We start from the raw sequence: 25,061 nt of genomic DNA, 5'->3' as shown, positions 1-25,061 counted from the left end.
GTTTTCAGATATAATACCAAAGACATAATCCATAGAAATAGTTGATAACTAGACTTTACTAAAATTAAAAACTTTTGCTCTGAGAAATAACAATGTTGAGAAAGTGAGAGACATGCTACAGATGGGAAGAAAATATGTGCAAAAGACACATCTGATAAACTACTGTTAGATAAAATATACAAAGAACTCTTAAAACAACAATAAGAAAACAAGCCAGTTAAAAAATGGGCCAAGGACTTTAAAACACATCTCACCAAAGAATATACACAGATGGCAAATAAACATGTAAGAAGATACTGGATATCATATATCCTCAGGGAAATGTAGATTAAAACACCAGTGAGATACCACTACACACAGATCAGAATGGCCAAAATCTAGAACTCTGACACCATCAAATGCTGGCTAGGATGTGGAGAAACAAGAACTCTCATTCATTGCTGGTGGGAATGCAAAATGGTACAGTCACTTTGGAAGACAGTTTGGAAGTTTCTTACAAAATTAAACACACTCTTACCATATAATTGTACTCCTTGGTATTTATCCAAAGGAGCAGAAAACTTACATCCACATAAAAACCTACACATTAATGTTTACAAGAGCTCTAATCATAATTGCCAAAACTTAAGAAATGACCACATGTCCTGTGGTAGGTGATCGGATAAATAAACCAGTATATCCACACAATGGGATATTATTCAGCATTAAAAAGAAATAAACTATCATGCCATGAAAAGAAACAGAGAATCTCAAACGCGTATTACTAAGTGAAAGAAGCCATTCTGAAAAGGCTATGGAGCTTATGACTATATGTAGCTATAGTCTATATAAAAGCATAGCAAAAATATGGACACGGTAAAAAGATCAATGGTTGCCAGGGGTTTGGGCGGGGGTCATGAATAGGGAGAACACAGAGGATTTTTAGGGCAGTGAAAATACTCTGATATTCAATGTGGTTAGATAATAATGTCACTATGCATCTGTCCGCACCTACAGAAAGAACAACACTAAGGTGAACAGTAAGGTGAACTATGGGCTTTGGGTGACGATGATGTGTCAATGTAGGTTTATCAATTAAAAAAAAAGTATCTCCTAATGAGGGATCTTGAAAGTGGGGGAGATTATACATATATAGGGGCAGGAACAACTAGGAAACCTCTGTACCTTCCTCTTAATTTTGTTGTGAACCAAAACTGCTCTAAAAAATAGTCCTAAAAAATATGAGAAAGGAACTTTTCATTCAGAAAAGGATGGTCAGAAACAGTGTCTTCTGAGACAAACATGCATTTGACATGCATCCTTTCAATTTAAAAAAATTATGAAGATCAAAAGATCTTCATTCACTGTTGTAATGTATACACAAAGATCAATGTGGACATACACACACACTGCTGCTGCTAAGTCGCTTCAGTCGTGTCCGACTCTGTGAGACCCCATAGACGGCAGCTCAACAGGCTCCCCCGTCCCTGGGATTCTCCAGGCAAGAACACTGGAGTGGGTTGCCATTTCCTTCTCCAATGCTTGAAAGTAAAAAGTGAGAGTGAAGTTGCTCAGTCGTGTCTGACTCCTAGCGACCCCATGGACTGCAGCCCACCAGGCTCCTCCATCCATGGGAGTTTCCAGGCAAGAGTACTGGAGTGGGGTGCCATTGCCTTCTCCATATACACACACACACACACCAGTAATTAGAAAGACATGCATGTAGTTTCTTTGACTTTAAAGTTAGTATGTTTGATCTTAAATAAACTAAGATCCACTGACTTACATGTAAGAAAGTATGTATGCATTATGGAACTACATCAGCTTTAAGGGTTTGGTTTTTTTTCCAATACTTTTTACCATTTTTCCATTTTGGTATTAAAAAAAAAAAAAAAGCTGATGTAGTGCCATAATGCATACATACTTTCTTATATGTAAGACAGTGGATCTTAGTTGATTTAAGATCAAACATACTAACTTTAAAGTCAAAGAAACTAAATGGCATGGACCTAACAGAAGCAGAAGATATTAAGAAGAGGTGGCAAGAATACACAGAAGAACTGTACAAAAAAAGATCTTCACGACCCAGATAATCACGATGGTGTCATCACTCACCTAGAGCCAGACACCTAGAGCCAGACATCCTGGAATGTGAAGTCAAGTGGGCCTTAGGAAGCATCTCTACGAACAAAACTAGTGGAGGCAATGAATTCCAGTTGAGCTATTTCAAATCCTGAAAAATGATGCTGTGAATGTGCTGCACTCAATATGTCAGCAAATTTGGAAAATTCAGCAGTGCCCACAGGACTGGAAAAGGTCAGTTTTCATTCCAATCCCAAAGAAAAGTAATGCCAAAGAATGCTCAAACTACTGCACAATTGCACTCATCTCACATACTAGTAATGCTTAAAATTCTCCAAGCCAGGCTTCAGCAATACGTGAACGGTGAACTTCCAGATGTTCAAGCTGGTTTTAGAAAAGGCAGAGGAACCAGAGATCAAATTGCCAACATCTGCTGGATCATCGAAAAAGCAAGAGAGTTCCAGAAAAACATCTATTTCTGCTTTATTGACTATGCCAAAGCCTTCGACTGTGTGGATCACAATAAACTGTGGAAAATTCTTCAAGAGATGGGAATCCCAGACCACCTGAGCTGCCTCTTGAGAAACCTGTATGCAGGTCAGGAAGCAACAGTTAGAACTGGACATGGAACAACGGACTGATTCCAAATAGGAAAAGGAGTACATCAAGGCTGGATACTGTCACCCTGCTTATTTAACTTATAGGCAGAGTACATTATGAGAAACGCTGGGCCTGATGAAGCACAAGCTGGAATCAAGACTGCCAGGAGAAATATCAATAACCTTAGATATGCAAATGACAGCACCCTTGTGTCAGAAAGTGAAGAAGAACTAAAGAGCTTCTTGATGAAAGTGAAAGTGGAGAGTGAAAAAGTTGGCTTAAAGCTCAACATTCAGAAAACTAAGATCATGGCATCTGGTTCCATCACTTCATGGCAAATAGATGGGGAAACAGTGGAAACAGTATCAGACTTTATTTTAGGGGCTCCAAAATCACTGCAGATGGTGACTGCAGCCATGAAATTAAAAGATGCTTGCTCCCTGGAAGCAAAATTATGACCAACCTAGATAGCATATTAAAAAGCAGAGACATTACTTTACCAACAAAGGTCGTCTAGTCAAAGCTATGGTTTTTCCAGTAGTCATGTATGGATGTGAGAATTGGACCATAAAGAAAGCTGAGCACCAAAGAATTGATGCTTCTGAACTGGAGTGTTGGAGAAGACTCTTCAGAGTCCCTTGGACTGTAACGAAATTCAAGCAGTCCATCCTAAAGGAAATCAGTCCTGAGTTTTTATTGGAGGGAGTGATGTTGAAACTGATACTCCAATACTTTGTCCACCTGGTGCAAAGAGCTGACTCATTAGAAAAGACCCTGATGCTGGGAAAGATTGAAGGCAGGAGGAGAAGGGGACGACAGAGGATGAGATGGTTGGATGGCATCACCGACTCAATGGACATGAGTTTGAGTAAACTCTGGGAGTTGGTGATTGACAGGGAGGACTGGCATGCTGCAGTCCAGGGAGTCACAAAGAGTGGGACACAAATGAGCGACTGAACTGAAGTATCTAAAACCTTATTACATATAAAAGTAAAGGGTGGCAGAATCACAGTCCCCAAAGAGGTATATCCTAATCCTTGGATCTGCGAACATGCTATGGTAACGGCAAAGGGACTTTGCTGATGTGATTAATGGTCCAGTCCCTGCAATGGGGAGATTATCCAAGGCTTTCCACGCAGGCTCCCATCTTTTCACATCAGTCCTTGAAAGTGAGACCCTTTACTGGCTTTGGTTGGAGAGAAGTATGTGAAGACAGAGAATCGGAGGGAGGCAGTGTTGTCGGCTTTGAAGATGGAGGAGAGGGGCCACGAGCCAAAGAAGGGAGTTTCACTTCCTTCACTCACCACTGGATTCTCCCCTGGAACCTCCAGCAACAGTGGAGCCCTTCCTAAACCTGCATTTCAGCCCAGAGACCCCTGCCCAACCTCTCACCTACAAAATTAAAGACAATTAATGATATTATTTCAGCACTGAGGGGTGTGGTAATCAGTTACAGTAGCACTAGGAAAAGTAATACATGGAGGCGATTTTTTTTATTACTTTTTCGTTTCTTCTCCTTTTTTAAAAAAAAAAAAAAGGAGAAACACATATAAATTGTGTCAAGGAAAAAGTGATTATAACTGAAACACATGAAATCCAGGCTATTTGAGGAATAAAGAAGAAATGGGGCATGAAAGTCTTGGGGGATATATGGTATTTTTATTCCATTTCTCAAAGAGCAAGGAAGGAAGTGGTTCTATTTCTTGTTACAAAAAAGAGACCAGATAAGGGGCAGATGTGGACTCCATATAAGAAATAACATCAATGGATCCAATCTGCTTCAGAAAATAGTGGGTGCCTCCCTGAGGAAAAAAGATTATCATTGGCTGAAGACCTCTAACACTAAATAGATAAGACTAGGATTGGAATTCTGACTCAGCTACTAAGCTGCTTCTGACCTTGAACAAATTACTTAACCTCTAACCTTCAGTGTGCTCATTTCAAACCGAGATGTAATATCAACCTTGCAGGGTCACTGTGATGATAACTAGAGAGAAGGTCAAGTGGAGAGCCAGCTTCTGGTACATAATAAGTGAACAATAAATGGGAGCTATTACCACTGTTATTACACAGCACGTGCAGTGATCTCTGTAGATGACAGGTAACGCCTGAGGTCTTATAATTTATTGTTAGCTTGACCTTCATTTAGTATGTGTGGCAGGAACCATTTTCCTGTCCTTTGCACAGTTACTACCCAGACCTGCAGAGGAGGACGTTCCCCGATTGGTCCTGAGAAGGAAAGTACTGCTGCTCTCTTCGCCTTTCACTTTCGGGGGAGGAGGAGGGACAGCTGATGACACAAGGGGGAGACACTGACGCTGGGTGGCTAGTCCTTTCCCTTTCTTTCTGAGATGTGCCTGTGACTTTTCTCCTGCTCTTGTCCTCCCGGCGGCCGACATCTGTGGGATAAGTGTGGACTTTGGTTCAAGTGAGGCATTATGTGTCCAATACATTCAGGTGACTACTGAACATTTGAAATGCGACTCATCTTTATTAACAAGTCTGCAACAGATGGTAAAGAGCATGCAAAAATAAAAACAAAACAGCAAAAACAAAAATGTGGAAATATCTCGCTCATATTTTTATGGGCTTCCGTGGTAGCTCGGATGGTAAAGAATCTGATTGCAATGCAGGAGACCTGGGTTGAAATGGTAACATTTAGGACAATTTCACCTATTTTGTGTCACCACTTTTAAATGTGACGACTAGAACTTCTCAAATTCCACAGGTGGTTCACATCACCATTCTACTGGGCAGCACTAACCCAGAGGCCACCACCTGGGGTCCCATGGGTGGGAATCAAGGTGGGAGGCAGCACTCTTGAGGACGCACTCATGCTCTCCAAATAAAATATCCTCGTGTTTGGCAGGGATGTCTAAAGATCTGGGCAGGGAGCAAGTACAAGGAAGGCTGAATGTATAAAATCAACCATGCTTGCTACTCCAACCCTCCCAACAATAAAGTACCTGATCTTCATCTGGCTGATCCCTCTGACTCTTAACTGACCGTAACTTTGGAAGACGAGACACTATTTACTGCTCTTTCCCCGTCAAGCCCCAAATATATGATGGAAATACTTCAATTCAGACAAGCACAAAGCAAAGGTAACAGTCTTCTCGTGGTCCTCAGGGGCACAGAATTCAAAACCATTTATGCTGATTTCAGTTGAGAGATCTACTGAGGGTGATTTTCAGCAGAAACGAACACGGCATGAGTGGCAAAGCCCCCTAGAGAAAGGCCTCTGAGACAAGTGGGATTTCATAGAATAAAAGACAGCGACAGTAGCCACTGGGACGCAAGTGAGAGGAGCGCAGAGCTTAAGTGGGGAAATGGAAATTAGGTAGGCAGAGTGACTGCAGACGGGGCCATGTGAAATACATCAGCCTCAGAGAGGAGATAAGGTGGATGCTTTTTCTTTCTTCCATGGAGAACACACATCACAGTTAACCTCTTGATGGGAGACCTACCCAACCAATCTCTGGATAAGCCTGATACGCTGGCAAAGTTAAACCCAGTGGGGGTTTTTCTGTCGACTCCCCTTCGCTCTCACCCCACCAGGCCTCTTCCATGCTCTCCAGCCTTCTAGGAATGTGTGTCTGGATTGAACTCGGAACAAGATTTTGCTTGGCTCTTTCAGAGCTGGTGATTTGCTTGAGTTTTCTAAATTACAAGGTCATGGAGTTGAGGTTGATACTGGTTTAATTTTTTTCTCTTTTTCTTTTAGAGTTTTTAAAATGCAATGCATAGAAAACTTGGGGCAGGATTAATTTAACTTCAGATTTGCTGAAGAAGCTACTCCTAGAGTGAAAGAAGGTATATTCTGCTGAAAGAACCTGATTTATCACCCAGACACTTGACGTAGCCCTCTCTGTAAAACTAAGCAGAAACCAGGAAAACCATCTCTGAACTTTACTTTTGTTGAATTTACGAATTTTGGATTTCGATGGAATTGAACTTGAACTAAAAGGGCAAGTGGATTTGATTTTAAGGATGTCAATTTCTCCCTGGGAATTTAATCACGGGAATTTAAATTTGGGTCATTTTAAAGTTGCTGACCTGTAACACTTGGCCTATTTCTACTCTCATTTAAGCTCGTGGCTTAACTTAAAACTTGTGATGAGTTTTAATCTTCAGTTCAGTTAGGCAAAAATCTGAGACGGGAAACAGAACAGAGAGTGAATTTTCAGCCTCGTCCACAGGAAGGTGGAGGAGGGTCTCTTCTGACCTAGGCTGGAGTTTTCTACAACAGGTTGCACTGCCACGACTGGTCCCAGGAGGATGCACCACAGGACTCACAGGGACGGGAGGAGTGGCCTCAGGGAGTGGGCGTGGCAGGGCGGGTAACAGCACCAGGCCCCCACAGACTCTGGACTCCTTTCTCCCCTCACTGGCAAGAGGTTTCATTATCAAGCCGAATTAATTAAGCAAGCCAAAAGTCCCCTGTCCTCTCCTCATCTTTCCATTACGAGGAGAAAATTTCCACTCTAACCAAAACTATAGCAAGCGCACCGTGCGCATCCCTCTCCCCCTCTCCTGACTCCTCCCCACTGGATGAGAGCAGACTTCAGAGCCACAGGTTAATGTCCCAACCCCAGTCTGCCCTGCCTGTCAGGGCACACCCATCCTTAGCTTCCTTCTAGAATGACTTTCTGCAGCCGTTCTTAACAAGCCAAGGTTCAAACAAGTGTGAACTTTCATGAAAGACAGTCTACTGGGCTGCAGATCCAGGCCATGTTCCCCAATTCCAGCTCTTCCAACAGTATTTATTTATTGTTGATAGTCATTTTCATTCTCCTGAATTCTAAAAGGGGGTGTGAGTAAAGAAAGAGTGGAGCCATTTTTAATCATGACCCTCAAACTACTGCATTCAAGTCCTGGAAAAATCAATCACCTCTTCTCTAAAGCGAAATCCTGGCCTGGGAATGAAACTGAGAAAGAGGTGAATGTATGCCTCTCCCAGAGAACTCTCTGCTAAGCTTGATTAATATTAAAAAATGTATATGTTTGCTAAAAAAATTATAAAAGCTAAACTTTGTAGAAGGAAAAGATATATTGCAAGCTCAAAAATTCATAGAGTGTTATCATGACATTACCACGCACACGTTCCCTTTATATTTTCAAGTTCTTTCTGACACCTCTACATTTGGAAAGCTGATTAGGAATTACACTATTTTGAGGAACTGAACTATAAGACAATCCTTTAGGCACTGACCAGACATATCTTCATTATTTTTTGTATTACACATATTTAGGAAGTTGAAATGCTCTTTCATATGGGCACCGGATGGCTGTGGTTTTGAAAAGAATAACTTATAACTGGTTCTCAAAGTGTGGGCCACAAACCACAAAGGTCTATGACTCTTTCAAGAGTGACCTTGTGAACAAGGTCAAAATTATTTTGATAATGACATGAAAACATTATTTACCTTTTTCGCCATGTTGACACTTAGATGATGGTAAAAAAGCAATGGTGGATAAAACTGTGGGGACTTAGCACAATCAAGGGAGTGGCACCAAGCTGTCCTAAGAGTCACTGGGCTCTCTACTGGTATTTTCATCTGAGAATGTTCTTGATGAAGGAGTAAAAATAATTCATTAAATCTCAACCACTGAATGCATTATCTTTGAAGGACTGAGAGATACACATAAAATGCCTCACTGTGTACTGAAATATAATAAAGAAAAAGTGTTTGAATGACTCTCTCAGTCATGAAGAGGTGAAGTAGCTGCTTTGGCATACATTACCATTTGTGCTTGAAAGAACGACTTAATAGACAAATTATGGCTATTCAGACTTGAATATTTGGCAAACATTTTCTCCAACGTGAACAAAGTGAGCCTGTCACTTCAAGAAAAATAACTCACAGTATTTGTTGCCAATGACACAACTTAAGCTTTCAAGCAAAAATCGGAATTTTGGAAAACATGTACCCACAACTGTGAGCGTGACAGCTTCCCAATGCTTAAAGACTCACTGGATGAGATGAGTGTTCAGAATAATCCATGTGATTTTGTTGATGATATATAAGGCTCTGTATCAACATTTGGATGATTTGCATAACTCAGTGAGCCAATTTTCCAAATGCTTAATGCATTATATTCCAAATCATACACGGGTAAAAGAGCCATTCAAAGTGCGATCTAGAACAACAGTCTTAGTATAACGGAGCACAGAGATATCAAGGATAGGGGTTCTGATTCTACACTACAACTAGCCTGTAAGAATCTATCACGAGTTTATTGTGGCAAGAACACTCAGAATTAGACCACAGGCCATTAAAGCACACCTCCCTTTTCTAACCTTGTATCTGTGTAAGGCTGAAAACTTCATCTTCTTCAACCCAAACAACAAAAGCTGAACACAAAAGCAAACATGAGAACCTAGCTGTGTTCTGTTAACATTAAGCCAGACATGCAACTGTAAAATGATGTCACGCTTTCATTTTGTGTGTGTGTGAAATACTCTCTTTCTATTTTCCATTAAGAGATGCTATTACCATCAACCTATAAATGGATCTATTATTGGTAGTCTTAAGTGAATTAAACATATATTTTTAAAATATGTTGGTTTTAATTTCTAATATGATAAATATCAACAGATATTACATAAACAAAGGTTGTTTAGGATCTTCAATAACTGCTAAGAATAATAAGGCGTTCACAAATTAAAAGATGTAAAAACTGTCCATCTATGATTATAACTATTTTAACAACCACTTTAAGGAGTATCTGTTTTTATACTGTGCTAGATACCTGGAGCTTTGGAGATAAAAGGCAACATCGTTCCCGTCAACGAATTTCTAATTTCATAGGGAGAGTAATTCTCAATTGCTATAATTTTACTGTAAAGAAAAAAACTCTTAATTTTAAGTTTCTTATAGGCATGTCTTTTATGTCTTGATGTCTCCAATGGCAACTAATAGAGTATACGGCACACAATAATGCCTAAATACTTAATAAATCTGTATAGCATGCATTTGACTGATGCATCAGAAAGTCATCTATCATGCCATGCAATCAGGAAATATGCATCACCTAAACATTTTTACACAGATTTCTGACACCAATTTTCATTATGGTGAAAAATGCACTCCCATTCTTAGTTAACAGATGGCATTAGCACTGGAAAGATCCTGAAGTGATAGCTACAATGCAGCCCTTTGCTTGTGACTTAAACTTCTGAAGTAAAATTTATTTTTAGATCATATCATGGTTTTTAAGATAAATCTATTTTTCTAGATTTTTACAGCAATTAGTCTAGACAATGGGAGGAAATAGTAGCTTAGTTCAAGAATCTAAATAGTCTTATGAACAAGAGATGGCCTCATGCCGTTTCCACAGCTTCAGAAGGCAGAACCAGAAAGTGGGCAACGTAAGAAGAGAAAGAAAGATTCCTTATGTGTATGTGAGTGTGTGTGTGTGTGTGTGTGTGTGTGTGTGTGTGTGTAAATAAATATAGAAGCAGAGGTAGTGGCTTAATTAACAATAGAAACAATGCTCAAGGTAAGAGATCAGACTAAAGAGGTTCTCAAGAATTTTTCTGCTCTAACCCAAAGGAGATACATTTCCCAAATGAACAAACTGGTAGAAGCTGAAACCTCGGGTGCACACGGGTGGGGAGCGGGTGGTAAACGCCTACCCAATCCAGTCTGAGAAGCAGTGGGCAGGACACTAGAAGGCACTTTTAATTCTGTGATTACCGAGCTTTAAAAGAAGGATTCAGGCAAACTCCAGAGGAGCACTTCCTAAATAGGAGGAGTATTTTCCACATCCTTATTTTTGGATGTAGCTCTACCAGCAAACGAGAGTGAGCACTGAGCACAGAACACAAAGGCTGGAATTACATGCAAGTGCTCCCTTTTATTAGAGGAGGCAATGGCACCCCACTCCAGTACTCTTGCCTGGAAAATCCCATGGACGCAGGAGCCTGGTGGGCTGCAGTCCATAGGGTCGTGAAGAGTCAGACATGACTGAGTGACTTCACTGTCACTTTTCACTTTCACGCATTGGAGAAGGAAATGGCAAACCACTCCAGTGTTCTTGCCTGGAGAATCCCAGGGACAGGGGAGCCTGGTGGGCTGCCGTCTATGGGGTCACACAGAGTCGGACACGACTGAAGCGACTTAGCAGCAGCAGCAGCCCCCTTCTATAATCACATCATGTCTGAACCAAGCAAATGGTGTTCTGACCTGCTTTTCAGCTTTGCTGACCATTTTCCTGGATTTCTAACCCAGTAACTCGTTCTCTGGCCCTTCTATAAAACTGTTTCTAATTACTGATTTGGAAAAGCAATATGAGAGCAACCCTAACCTGACTCAACTGGAAAGCGGCAATTGAGAACTAGAGCCAATGCACTTGAAATATTTGTATTCTTTTCCCTTCTGCATATTCATCACCTCGAATGTCATGCAAATTCAATCTTAGCCTACATGACATAATGTTGTTTTGTGAATATTTTCCCCAGAATGTCTATGAATTCTGCTAGCGCAAGCGACTATTATTATGAAGGCAAAGTGCCTTAGCAGGTTTATTTCATCACAGAATGGGTATGAAATTCAGGCTTTGGGGATATTCCTCAGTGAATTCCAGTATCTGAATACATGTTAGGCCCTCTAGCAGGAGTTCACCAGTTCTTTCCAAAAGTTTGGCTCTGAATTAAACGTGGGTGCACATTTGAAAACTGCACACTATATATGAGTAACATACACTTATTTTACATTTTTTACATCATGTACAAGCTGTGGCAACATCTGGTGTTTTGCAAACTTGGCCACATCCAGCCGCATTTCCTTTTCCAAATGTGTCCTCTGACGTGTGAGGGTTGTATTTCAACATGAATTTTATACCCTCTCTCTCTAGGACAGCATTGTGTGATATCAAAGATGCACTGCACCTAAACTTTGTATTTGCCCTCTCTGAATGGAAAACTTAGAGCTTGCCAATTAATAAACCAAGAATAGACATAAAGCTAAAGACAGCAAATTAATGTGGCTGTCTTACTTTTCTATAGCTTGACTTAGTAGGAAACCACCTCTTGACACATTCTACAGCAAAATATCTTGCTGAGAATTAACACCATCTGGGCTAAGAGAAAACAACACCACAATTAACTGACTCGATCCCAACTGGGTTAGCTATGCATCTTTTCCTCGGAAAAAGTGCACATATGCCCACAGACAACTGGGTCATATATTTTCTCGTGGTTGGAGGGTATCTTTAAGAAACTAAGGCGATGAGAATGTGCTGTAACTTAAAATCGTCTGACTTAAACATAAATAACAATCTGAGTAGACTCTGCATCTAAATCCTAGGTTTGCTTGCTGTTGCTAAGTCGCTTCAATCGTGTCCGACTCTATGTGACCCCATAGACAGCAGCCCATGAGGCTCCCCTGTCCCTGGGATTCTCCAGGCAAGAACACTGGAGTGGGTAGGTTTGCTTAACCATGAGCAAATAACCGCTGTTGGAAAGTCTAGGCTGTTTATCCACCCCTACACCCGTGCTCACAATTAGAACATGGCCTTGGCTGGCTATGCTAGGCTTTGTCTCTGCCCTTAGACAAAATACATAAAACCTTCTTCAGCCTGGGCCACTCCATCTTCCTGGCCAGTCTGTTCACTTGTAGAGCTCCTTCAGCTGGTTCACAGGTCCCACCCAGCTCTGGAGCCATTTTCCTTTCTCAGCCCTTTCCCTCCAAAACACACTTCCAGCATTGCTAGTACGTAATTAGACTCCAACTTCTTCTCACCCTTGGAGATTTATCCACTATTTGCTGGACTCTCGTCTTTTCCCAGACATTGCGAGGCTCCGGCCCGGCCTTCCTCATTTACTTAGCCCTGCTCTGGAAAAATCCATTCCATGACAGGCTGCTCCGCTTCGACTGAAAATGCCTGGGGCTCTCTGGCCCTACTTTTCCCCCACAGTTGCTACAAAGGCCCCGGGTCCCTTGACTCTAGCTATTTGTTCTACTTCTTAGAAATAGTCTACTTCAGTACTTAAGAGCAAACAGCCTGCAACAAGCCTCCCTGAGTTCAAATCATAGCTCCTCTATTACCATATTAACCTTGTTAAACCTCAATTTCATTTCCTCACCTATTCAAATCAGGGTAATGCTATTATCTATTTCATAAATTCCAATTACAGCCTTTGCCCTAAGGAGGCAAAAGTCTAACAGAGATTCCTGAGGCTAAACCAAGGAGCTGAGAAGTGGCAGGTCCAAAGTTCAAAGCCTTGTAACTCTACACGTGTGCTCTTTTCAGATATATCATGTTAAATCCTTTTATAACCATCCTTGCTTTTTTCTTAACAACAACAAAAATGATTATCTCCTTTTCACCGTATTGGTTATAAAATTTCAAACCAAGTTATTAACTGAATTAATTGAGTTATAATAAGGAAATGGAGTCCTTGGTTACCCACAACTATTAATCTAGCAAAGCAGCTAAAACTAGCATTTCTAGTAGATGTTTGAACCTCCACCTGTGCCAATCTCCAAATGAATGACTTGGATTCTTAGACTCTACGCTCAGTTTTCAGGATAACATGAACTACAGTAAAAATACATGAGGTAGGGTCCTGGGCAGACTGGGCAACTTGGTAAAAAGAGAAGGTAGCAGCAAAGACGGGAGAGAAAGTGAAAGGAAGTCCCAAAGATGATGCTGTTTAGATCTGAGACCAACAGTCAGATTTTCTAGGAGAGACAATGCCCCATGTCCAAGCAATGAGAAATTCACATTTGTGGTAAGCAGGGGAGTCTGGGTGAGAGGGGCAAGAGGGGAGGGGAAGGACCTACACTGTCTATTTCTGTGAAAGTCTACATTGTTGAAGGAGCGACAGCAGGACTTAGAATCCAGTTAAAATTGCTCACGTAGACACAGAACGGACATTGGAAAACGCCACACAGACTCCAGGCAATTCTACCAGCCGGTCACGTCCTAAGTGTTATTAATGCGAAAATTTTTTAAGATCTTGATTTTCAATGCAGCAAGTTATTAGCCTGGCTCTGAATGCAGGAAACATGGGCTTGGCCCTGGAGGTTCTTTCCACTTGTCAGTTGGAAAGAAGAGGATGGAGCATTTAGTATAAAATGACATATTATGAGAACAACTATAATATGAACAAAATGGATGTGCAAATTACAACCGTCAATCCTGATTTAGACTACCTGTACAATTATGATAGAGGAAAATGACCTCCCAATGAACATACGTCATGCTCAGCAGAAAACGAAACCACCAACCACATAAGTATTCCTCTTTTCAAGAAAGGAAACAAAAACAAATTGACAGACTGGAAGGGCAATTTCCATTTCTTCTAAAATGGCCAGTCTACGTGAAGCTATCTTTGGTTACCTTGGTCACAGCTTTTGGAGAAAAGGTCACTGCGTCCACCACAGTGATGAGGTCGCCTGGGAGGAGGCGATCGAAGTACTTCATGCAGACATCATAGGCGTGCAGCCACTCTTGGGGGGACGCCGGGACTTGTTTAACGAGGTGAGGGTCTCCAGTCCAGAACAGCTTCTGTAACCAAATGGTGTACAGAGAGCTTGGGGAAAGCATGCGGCCATCCTTTCCAGGGATTTTGGGAACAAGTTTGGAAATGGATAAGATATTCTGACTTGAAAGGATTGGCTCCAATGCCTCAAGGGGATTCATGTTTTCATCAGTCAGCTTTTTGTAATCAAGACCTATTGGAAAGGCAAGAAAAAGAGAGAGTAGTTCATTCCAACATAAACATACAGGAACTTTCAAACCCACACAGGGCCTCTCTGCATGGTTGAATGAAAAGATTCAGTTCCATCAGACAGCTTCGTTTGTCACTGAGATAAAACTGAAAATCTGAGTTCCAATCCCTGCCTGCAGCTTGGCCAACTGTGCAGCCCTCAGCAGGTCACTCTGTGAGTCCCAGCATCCTCACGCGTACCCTGGACCTGGCAACATCTCCTCTCTTCCTCAGTGCCCCACAGCACCTACATGCTCTTCCAACAGCTCTCTCACCAAACTGCACCAGGTTCATCTGTCATCCAGCGGACATCTCATCAACTACCTAAAGGCAGGGATTGAACCTCACTCCTTTTCCTCTGTGTCTGGTCCAGGGTCGAATTCAGTTACTCAGTAAACCACTGATAAACTGAAGTAAATTCTCACAATCGTTATGAATAGCAGATGAAAGTACCTTATAAATTATAAAGGCTCCCCAGGTGGCTCAGATGGTAAAGAATCTGCCTGCAATGCAGGAGACCTGGGTTCAGTAAATTATAAAATTTCATACGGATTTGAGAGATTTTAATGTAGTTAATTTCTTTTCTTTTTTTCCTCTTTTTCTCTCCCTATCTTTAATTGCATACCTTCTGGTTAACCTCTTAGTTATGAGCATAAAGACAAATAGACACCATTCTACAGATTTCCACAATTCATTAAAGATTCTAAAGCTCTTATTTTAAAGGCTTCATACATTCCTTAAACACATAGGTTCCACTGAAGTAAAATTCTGCTAAACGGCCTATTTTAAAGTGTCTCAACCTTGTCATTTATATAGATAAAATATAAACAATGGGAGTAGGGGAAAAAAGACCTCAAGAACTTTGGATTTGAATACCAGGCCTTCTGTAAGTCACTGTGTGACCTAACTTTCTCTAATATTTAAGTCTCTCAACAGTAAGTAAAGGAGCTAGGGAGATAACTAAAGTCAATTAGCATCAAAATACTGAGGTTTCACAGTCATGCCAGCCACAGTGCAAGAACACGATCATGTATCAAACACGAAGTCCGAGACTGAATTTAAAGAATGAATTCAGGCAGGAAGATGATCATCTTACCTGATGCCACTACCTTAAATTTCTTCAGTAGCCAAACATGGGTTTCCGGTTTAATGGCGTACTTCCCGAAATCCGCAGAGCCACAGCTCTCCAGCAGAGTGAAATAGTACAGCAGCCTTTCGTGATCAAAACCACCGATCGTAGGGTAAATATACTTGACCATGTGTTTGTGAAAGCCTTCAGGGTCGGTCTTCAATGTCTCAAAGAGATGAAGGGACTGGGCGCGGTTTTCAATTTCTCCTGTGGACAAACTGATATTAAGAGACAAATTGTGTTAAGATTGGTAAGATTTGGTTCCATTTTTTTTTTAAGTGCCCTTTTTTTGGAAACCTAGGAAGAAAGGCTGCTGCTGCTGCTGCTAAGTTACTTCATTCGTGTCTGACTCTGTGCGACCCCATACACGGCAGCCCACCAGGCTCCCCCGTCCCTGGGATACTCCAGGCAAGAACACTGGAGTGGGTTGCCATGTCCTTCTCCAATGCATGAAAGTGAAAAGTGAAAGTGAAGTCACTCAGTCGTGTCCGACTCTTAGCGACCCCATGGACTGCAGCCCACCAGGCTCCTCTGTCCACGGGATTTTCCAGGCAAGAGTACTGGAGTGGGGCGCCATTGCCTTCTCCAGGAAGAAAGACTACTTCTCACGAATTCCTTCTTGCTGCCTAATCAAATACAGTAGTAGCACTTGTTTCTGGTACAGGTGCAGGTCACTTCCACTTCAAATGGTACTACAGGATTTTCACATTATCTCATGTGGGTCTAAAGTAACCCTAGAAAGAGATATTATTTCACATTCTGCAGCAGAGAGCAGCCCAGTGTTTACTAGCTAGGAAATGAACCCAGATCTGTCACCTTCCACTATGCATTATTTATTCATGTCATAAGAAAAAAGGTAAAACTTGAGCTTCATTATAGAAATGTAAACAAACTTATTATTTCAGGAATTTAGGAAAAAGCGAGGTGAAGAAAAACGCCCAACTTTCTGGCATAAATTTTATATTCAAGAGGGCTAGAACTGATATTCAGAAGACATAACCTTGATACTGTGTTCAAACAGAATAAAAATAGGAAAGAAGAGATACTTGCACTTGAATTGTCTGCAGTAAAGAAGCCACTTGAATAAAGCACATATCTTAATGTTTCAATCTTGACTTAAATGTTTTTGTAATGTAATTTATTAAAAGTCATTTAATGTTAAACTGTTGAAAACAATTTTAAGGGGTTTTGTTTGGTTCATCAGTTTGTGTTAAGTGGGTGATGGAGAGGGCTGAATTTGGTATCACACTTTCCTCTGGACAGAACACAGTGCCTCCTGCCCAGTTTAATCCTGACACCCCACAAAGGAAGAGCTTCAAGCTTGCTAACTGAAAGAGGTCTCCAGGCAGCCCTGGGCTCTAATGGAAACACCCAGCTTCCAGAGTTCATAGTAGCAGCAGAAAAAGAACCTGGGAGCAGAGAATGAGACCTGGAGCATGAAGCGAGACCTCAAGCAGGATAAAAGTTAGGCTTTATATAGTTTAAAAGCAACTCCTCTGAAATACAACATTCTATTCATTGGAATTCCCTCTTTTAGCAAGTGCCAAGACATGTTTTTGTTTTATGTAAATAAAGTTAACACACAATATACTTTAACATCTGTACGAGGGTGTGATAATACTTGGGATAATGGCAGCGATCTATAAAGTCAAAATATCAAGCAATTCCAAAACGCGTTTTTAACTTTCAGTTCAAGAGAAATCCTATTTTTCTATTAAGATACAATTCAAACATTTGCAAAAATATCCCTCTCTATAAAAATGCCCCACAGTTTCCTTCTATTCATAACATGCTTTAACTATTTACTAGTCTGCCTGTCCCACATAGACTATGTACCACTTGATGGCAAAAATGACACCACATCTTCTTTAGCTTTAGTTTCTCAGTACCAAGCACCAGCGTGTGGTACGAAGGAAACACTCGACATGTGCCTTGAATGCCAAATAGATGGGAGGATGAACAAAAACTTAGGTGTCCTCTACAGATAAGAGACCTGTGCTCAGCACCAGGGAGGGTATCAAGATTTACAACACAGAGCTCTCAGCTAGCAGTGTGAAAATCCAGTTGCATTCTAAATAATTAAACAACAATGCACAATAATGGTGTGGGCTAACAAAGGACATGCAATTATATCCCAATCAAGATGAGAACCACTTGTAGACATAGAGAACAGAATGGTAGACAGAGCACGGGAAGGAAAGGGTGGGATGAATTGAAAGAGTAGCACTGAAATATATATATACCACTTGTAAAATAGATAGCTAGTGGGAAACTGCCATATAACACAAGGAGCTGAACCTGGTGCTCTGTGACAACCGAGGGGGTGGTTGGGAGGCGACATATGTATACTTACGATTAATTCACAGTGATGTATGGCAGAAACCAACACAACACTGAAAAGCAATTATCCTTCAATTAAAAAAAATAAATAAAAGGGTAAGGCCACTAAAGCTATAATTTCAGAGGAGGTAGATATCAATGACAACAGGTTTATTGAAAGAAGTGCTTGAAGTTGGTATTGTAGAAAGGAATGAAGCAGAAATAATATGAACGAAAGTTATCAAGACAAGAGAGCACAAGGTCTGTATAGGAAAGAGTATAAATGGATGGCTAGTCCGAAACTCTTCTGGATCCTACAACTATTCAAAGTGTGCAAGGCCATCTCTGAAATACACAGGCAGGCCTCGTTTTACTGTGCTTTGCTTTACTATACTTCACAGATACTTGGTGTTTTTTTTTTTTTTTTAAGACAAATCAAAGCTTGGTGGCAGCCCTGCATCATACAAGACGACTGGTGTCATTTTCCCAAGAGCATTTGCTAATTTCGTGTCTCTGTGTCACATTTTGGTAATTCTCGCAATATTTCAAACTTTGTCATTATTATTATATTTGTTATGGTGATCTGTGATCAGTGATCTTTGATGTTGACTATTGCAATTATTTTGGAATTTTTAAGCAATGAAATATCTTTTAATTAAGGTCTGCACGTTTTTTAGATGTAATTATTTTTGCACATTTACAGACTACAATACAGTGTAAAAGTAACTTTTATATGCACTGTGAAACAAAAATTCATGGACTAGCTGTATTGTGATATTGGCTTTATTGCAGTGATCTGTAACCACAACTGCAATATCTCCAAGGTACGCCTGTACTATACACCCAGTGGTGTATGAAAGTCAAAGAATTTCTGATGTTCCTTTGTAATTTGCTAAGTGAAGTCTGAAAACAATGCAGTGAAGAAGTAAATAAGAAGCTGTGTCATCCTGTTAAGATGATTCATACTCACAAAGATTTGCAAGCAGAACACACTCGATGGAAGGAAAAAAGAAAAAAAAACCTTGTACCTGTTACACTGATAACTGTGCCAGACAAGTGGAATCTGGGTAATTACCAACTTGAGAGTGAAAGTATTAGTCACTCTGTCGTGTACTCTGTCGTGTCCAACTCTTTGTGACCCCATGGACTGTAGCCTGTCAGGTTCCTTTGTCTGTGGGATTCTCCAGGCAAGACTACTGGAGTGGGTTGCCATTTCCTTCTCTAGGAGATCTTCCCGACCCAGGGATTGAACCCAGATCTCCTGCGCTGCAGGCAGATTCTTTACCATCTGAGCCACCAAGCAAGCCCAATTACCAACTTCCAGATGAGAACTGTCATTAGAGACAAGTGACCTGCCTAAGACCAAGTATCCAGATCTGTCGGGACTCTGTGTGGATGGGTCTGCTCACCTTGTCACAAAGCAGCCACCAATCCATGGGCTCCAGCACCTGTACTGATAACCATTTCAAAAACAGGATTCCTTCTCTAACACAGACATTAGTTCTCTCTCCCAGTGGCAAAAATCTAAGAGTTCTCCTGTCATACTTCATTCCTATCACCTGATAAACAGAGTACCTAAGACAGACTCATTTACAAAATGGACAATGACTAAATCATAATAGCTTTAGCTCCTCTATGTTTGACTTGATTCTGAAAATAGTCTCTTTCAGTCAACATTACCTTCCCCCTTCCCACCCACCTACTCTTCTGTGCCTACAATTCAGTTTGCTCAATGTGCAATTTTCCCTAATTATCTTGTCAAGAGAGATACTGGAATATCTTTACTGACACACGATAAATACGAAAAATTCCCTCTTCAGTAAATGACAAGGTACTAAGATCTTTTATAGATGCCAGTAATTGATAATCCATTTTAATAGTTCCATCGAAAGAAGCTGTTATCTTCCCTTTGGAACAAGAAATGAAATCTCTACTTAGAAAACAATTCCAAAGAACCCACATTGAAGAGTAGGAAGAAATACCATGTGGACTTTTCACTAATCAAATCAGTGGTTGCCCTTAAAAACTGTTTAAGTGCTTTTTCTAAGTTTTAGCTGTAAGGCAGCTCATTAACTTTCAGAGATTAACTACGGGAAGAAGCCAGCATTAGTTGTACTAAAGGCACAAGGAATAAATTCTTGGTACTAATCCCATGATTAAGGGGTTCTGTAATGGCTTCTAGCTGTCAATCACCCAAAAATGTGATTCAAGAACAGCATGAATTGAAAGGACTTCTGTTCGTATAGGGAAAAAAATTTACTCAAATGTATTATACTTTACTTAATTTGAGACTGAGTAATACACCATTTCATGAGTTGACTGTAAGGAGTACACAGAAGGGGGTTGGAAGGAGAGAGGTGAGGGCTCCTGGGAGAAGCTGGAAGGAGCAAAGGGATGGGCTTAGGGGTCCCCCAAAGACTAACCCCAGTAGTATGAAGATGTGTAAACCCACATGAATGACCATGACCACAGGTGAACAGGCCCCCACCACTGACTCCTTCCCCACTGTGGAAAAGAGACGATTCTACCCTTTAAATCGCAACTCCTCCAATGTGAGGAGGGAAACTCCTCCTCGATGTGAGGCAAACAGTTCAAGATATTTACCACACAAATGCCTCCGAAGGAACCTGATGGCACAGACCTGATCTGTAGTGCTGCCTGACAGCTGCATATGTGATTAAGTGGGGGCAATGTGGTGAAAAAATGGTGGCCTTTTTCGGCTTCTCCAGCATGTTAGCCAGGTGCCTTCGCAAACCAAAAAATGAACTTTCACTCTGCAAGGTCACCTACGAACTTCATGAGAAGCTCAGTAATGAGGACCTCGGAGTCAACTTCTTGACACACTAGCACTTGCCGAGCTCCTCTTCGGAACGGTTTCCATGGACAGAGTGCTTATGTGGGAGGAAGGCCATGTGAACAGGCTTCGTCTCCTCCAGGACAAGCCTGACCCCTTAAGCCTTCTCATTTCTCATGAACTGTCAACTCCAACTGGTTTATGGAGTCTCCTATTATCTCTCTACCAAAAATATTTTAAAAGATATCACAGCACAGGCATAGCAATAGGCATCCTTCAAATTCTGAAAGAGATGGGAATACCAGACCACCTGATCTGCCTCTTGAGAAATCTGTATGCAGGTCAGGAAGCAACAGTTAGAACTGGACATGGAACAACAGACTGGTTCCAAATAGGAAAAGGAGTTCGTCAAGGCTGTATATTGTCACCCTGTTTATTTAACTTATATGCAGAGTACATCATGAGAAACACTGGACTGGAAGAAACACAAGCTGGAATCAAGATTGCCAGGAGAAATATCAATAACCTCAGATATGCAGATGACACCACCCTTATGGCAGAAAGTGAAGAAGAACTAAAAAGCCTCTTGATGAAAGTGAAAGTGGAGAGTGAAAAAGTTGGCTTAAAGCTCAACATTTAGAAAATAAAGATCATGGCATCTGGTCCCATCACTTCATGGGAAATAGATGGGGAAACAGTGGAAACAGTGTCAGACTTTATTTTTGGGGGCTCCAAAATCACTGCATATGGTGACTGCAGCCATGAAATTAAAAGACGCTTACTCCTTGGAAGGAAAGTTATGACCAACCTAGATAGCATATTCAAAAGTAGAGACATTACTTTGCCAACAAAGGTTCATCTAGTCAAGGCTATGGTTTTTCCTGTGGTCATGTATGGATGTGAGAGCTGGACTGTGAAGAAGACTGAGCGCCAAAGAATTGATGCTTTTGAACTGCGGTGTTGGAGAAGACTCTTGAGAGTCCCTTGGACTGCAAGGAGATCCAACCAGTCCATTGTGAAGGAGATCAGCCCTGGGATTTCTTTGGAAGGAATGATGCTAAAGCTGAAACTCCAGTATTTTGGCCACCTCATGTGAAGAGTTGACTCATTGGAAAAGACTCTGATGCTGGGAGGGATTGGGGGATGAGATGGCTGGATGGCATCACTGACTGGATGGACGTGAGTCTGAGTGAACTCCAGGAGTTGGTGATGGACAGGGAGGCCTGGCGTGCTGCAATTCATGGGGTGGCAAACAGTCAGACACGACTGAGCGACTGATCTGATCTGATTAAGCACTTCTTAAATATCAAGTATTATGCTATCTCATTTAATTCTTACAAAGCAGGTATCTTATGATTGATATTCACATTGACCTGAAAAATAACTGTTCAAAAATCAGATCTGCAATCTTAGGTTGACAGTTGTCAGAGGGCGAGTTCAGTAAATCTGGTCTGTTTCCAGAATTAATAGCTGTTGTTGTTTAGTTGTTAAGTCATGTCTGACTCTTTTGTGACTCCGTGGGGTCAGCCCACCAGGCTCCTCTGTCCATGGGATTTCCCAAGTCCCAGGCAAGAATACTGGAGAGGGTTGCCATTTCCTTCTCTGGAGGATCTTCCCAACCCAGGGACTGAATCTGCATCTCCTGCTTGGCAGGCAGATTCTTCCCCACTGAGCCACCAAGGAAGCCCAGACTTAAAAATAGCTACTTTTTTTCACCCCTGAGCATCTACTACAGTACATGCCAGGTGTTTATATAAATGTCTCAAAGCTTGCAGTAGTTTTGCAAGATGGAGTGAGAATACTCATTTTGCAGAGGAGGAAACTCTAGGAGTAGAAGGATGAAACAACTTGCTCACCAAGGCCACATCGAAGGGAAGTCATGGAGCTGTGGTGTGAATCCAGACCTGTAGGATTCAAGTACTGAGCACTTTTCACAAGATGAGAACAGGCCCCAAATGCATCTTTTTCTTACTACATTTTGTGCCAGTATAAGGAATTTTTTTCTTTACTATTTGGGGGAAAAGTAGCCCTAAGTATCATAACACAGAAAGGGAGGTAGCTGATGTATGAAAAGAACTACCTCCATTTGGGTAATGGTAGCATTTAGTTTTTCCATTTTTAGGATTGGTAGATTTTTTCTTATGTACAATGCAAATCACAGTCGTGATCAGCATCATGACCCTTTGGGCCAAAGAAAGATCAAAAGTTAATGCATAGCTCAATTTTAAAAAATGGGTAAGACCTATGACCTGAATTTCTATAGTCAAGCCTTCGACTCCAATATGGATTCTTCCTGGACTTGAATTTTTATTTACCTTATTTTTCAATGTTATAATATACTTTCAAAAAGCTAAGCTGCCTTAAATCCCCCTTTCTACACACTAATTATTCTCACACTAACTCTTCAACTAAGCCAAGAGGAGAAAGCCAGAACTGAGAATTCTCTATAACATGGCACTCTGGACATCAGCCTATGAACAACAGCAACCCTCAGCTTCTGTTTCAACACAGGAGAAGGTAGATACATTATAGTTCATTGACTTCCTCATAGCTGTAACATGCTCTTGCCCATCCTTATATGTGAGACCACAGAGTCCTACTAGACAATATACAACTGATTGTGCAAAGCAGCACAGCACAGGCAGAGTCCCTTCCCAACGTCTAAAGAGGTGGCACTAAACTGACCAGCTGAGATGAAGAGGTATCTCACTTGATCTCCACCACCCAAGCAAGATCATGCAGATAATCAATCCCCTGCGTGATGGAAAAGCACATATCAGAATGAAATAAAAGTGTAGGATGTGTGGCCTTCGGGTCTGCAGCTTAAATAAGAAGGAACAGACTGAGGCTGTTCTCAAAACTGACAGTTAAAAGTATCTCTGGCCCCTGTGTAGTCCTCCTTTGCTCAGTGGGCTCCACTCGCTCCAGCCACCAAGGCTGTTCCTTTACTCAAAAATGCCAAGAATCCACTGTCCCAGAATGGGGTCCCTCTGCAAATGCCTTTTCTTCCTTTTTCCAAGAGTGATCTGTTTGTATGTCCTAAGAGAGGTCTTTCCTATCTGCTCCTTGTGGGTTTCCTTTATGGTACTTATTATGACTAGCAATTTATTTTTAGTTGTTCTTAACTGTGTGTGTGTGTGGTGCGGGTCTCCCCAGTTAGAATATACACTCCATAAGGGTAAGGAGGAGCCCATTTTGTTTAACATTTAAAACTGTGCTCAAAACACAAAGGTTCTAGTAAAAAAGATGATAATAATACTTCATGAATAAACAAATGCACTATTCCACCAGCTAGAAGCATCCTCTGCCATTTCAAAATGATCCCATATTCAAAACTTAAAGACGTTGATGGAATCAGCAGAACTGACAAGGGCAGTAACAGGAATAATCTTGACAGATTGAAGAGCCACCTGGCTACACACACACCACAGATTTTCTCTAATCTTTATAACCATAACCAGGTGGGGATCATGGTCCTCATAACTGAGAAAACAGCAATGCAAGAGGATCAGGAGACTTGCTCAAGGCTACACAGTTGGGGTTATGGGGAGCAGAGCTGGATCTTGAAATGTGGCCTGACTCCAAAACCCATGCCCTCACACCAGATGTCATCTCTAAGATGCACCAAAGTGCCTAGAACAGCCCAGAGGTGAAGAGGGCTGTGGAGGCTGCGGTGAGCAAGAATCAACTCTGAGCTCAGGGAGCTGAACACACTCAGAAGAGCCAGGGTCCGCCAGCTGGAGCTGACTACAGGCACACGGACCCACAAAGCCATCTCTGATGTTGAAAACTACCAAGAAAAAGAAAGAAAATGAGAAAAAATAAGGGGGAAAGGAGACCAGGAACTCAAGTTTGGGTGTTTATGACAATTCTCTCTTTCTTACAGGAGTGAAATTCCAGTAATCACTACCATTCATTAAGGACCGATCATGTGTCAGGTTCTGTAGGTTTGACATTTCACCATGAAATCATTTATGACTTAAGAATATAGGAGAATGAGTTTCTGAGAACTGATTTCTCCCATGCAGGGACACACGGCTGGAGAGACTATCAGGATGTACTCACGGTTTCTTGATCGGAAGCGTCTGCGTTAGTGCACAAGGCTCCCTCATCCAGCCCGTGTGCCTGCTTCTCTGTACATTGGCTGAAATGAGGAAATACCTCCAAATTCAACCAAGAGGAAGGAGAAGGCAAAATTATAGAAAAATCAACTTCAGAGGCAAAGATGACTTTTTTAAAGAAATAGTAACACAAAAACCCTAAAATAAAGAATGTCTTTTTCTTGTAACTGCGATCTATTGACATCTTATTGGCATTGATTCAGCAAGTAAATACTGGGCAATTTCTACTGTATTAACAGCTGATCTTTAATACTCATGTGACTAAGCTGGACTGAACAGTATGGCAAATAACAGTCTTAAGTAAAGAACAGGGAGCAC

The 25,061-nt window shown here is 41.3% G+C and overlaps 1 protein-coding gene across 2 annotated transcripts in view; it reads right to left on the bottom strand.

The window, feature by feature from the left end:
• NBAS (neuroblastoma amplified sequence) overlaps window positions 1-25,061 on the bottom strand; it is a 330,907-nt gene that overhangs the window by 76,730 nt on the left and 229,116 nt on the right. For both annotated transcript variants that reach the window (XM_027556036.1, XM_027556037.1), the window contains 2 exons: window positions 15,477-15,727; window positions 14,011-14,345 (listed from right to left, as the gene is read on the bottom strand). In XM_027556036.1, the coding sequence (XP_027411837.1) occupies window positions 14,011-14,345; window positions 15,477-15,727 (586 nt within the window). The remainder of the gene's footprint in view (window positions 1-14,010; window positions 14,346-15,476; window positions 15,728-25,061) is intronic.

Source organism: Bos indicus x Bos taurus, chromosome 11 (genome assembly GCF_003369695.1).
Source record: "Bos indicus x Bos taurus breed Angus x Brahman F1 hybrid chromosome 11, Bos_hybrid_MaternalHap_v2.0, whole genome shotgun sequence".
In the NCBI taxonomy this organism is placed as follows: Eukaryota; Metazoa; Chordata; class Mammalia; order Artiodactyla; family Bovidae; genus Bos; species Bos indicus x Bos taurus.
Note: the sequence above shows the minus strand (reverse complement) of the source record. Positions and strands in the feature narration are given on the sequence as shown.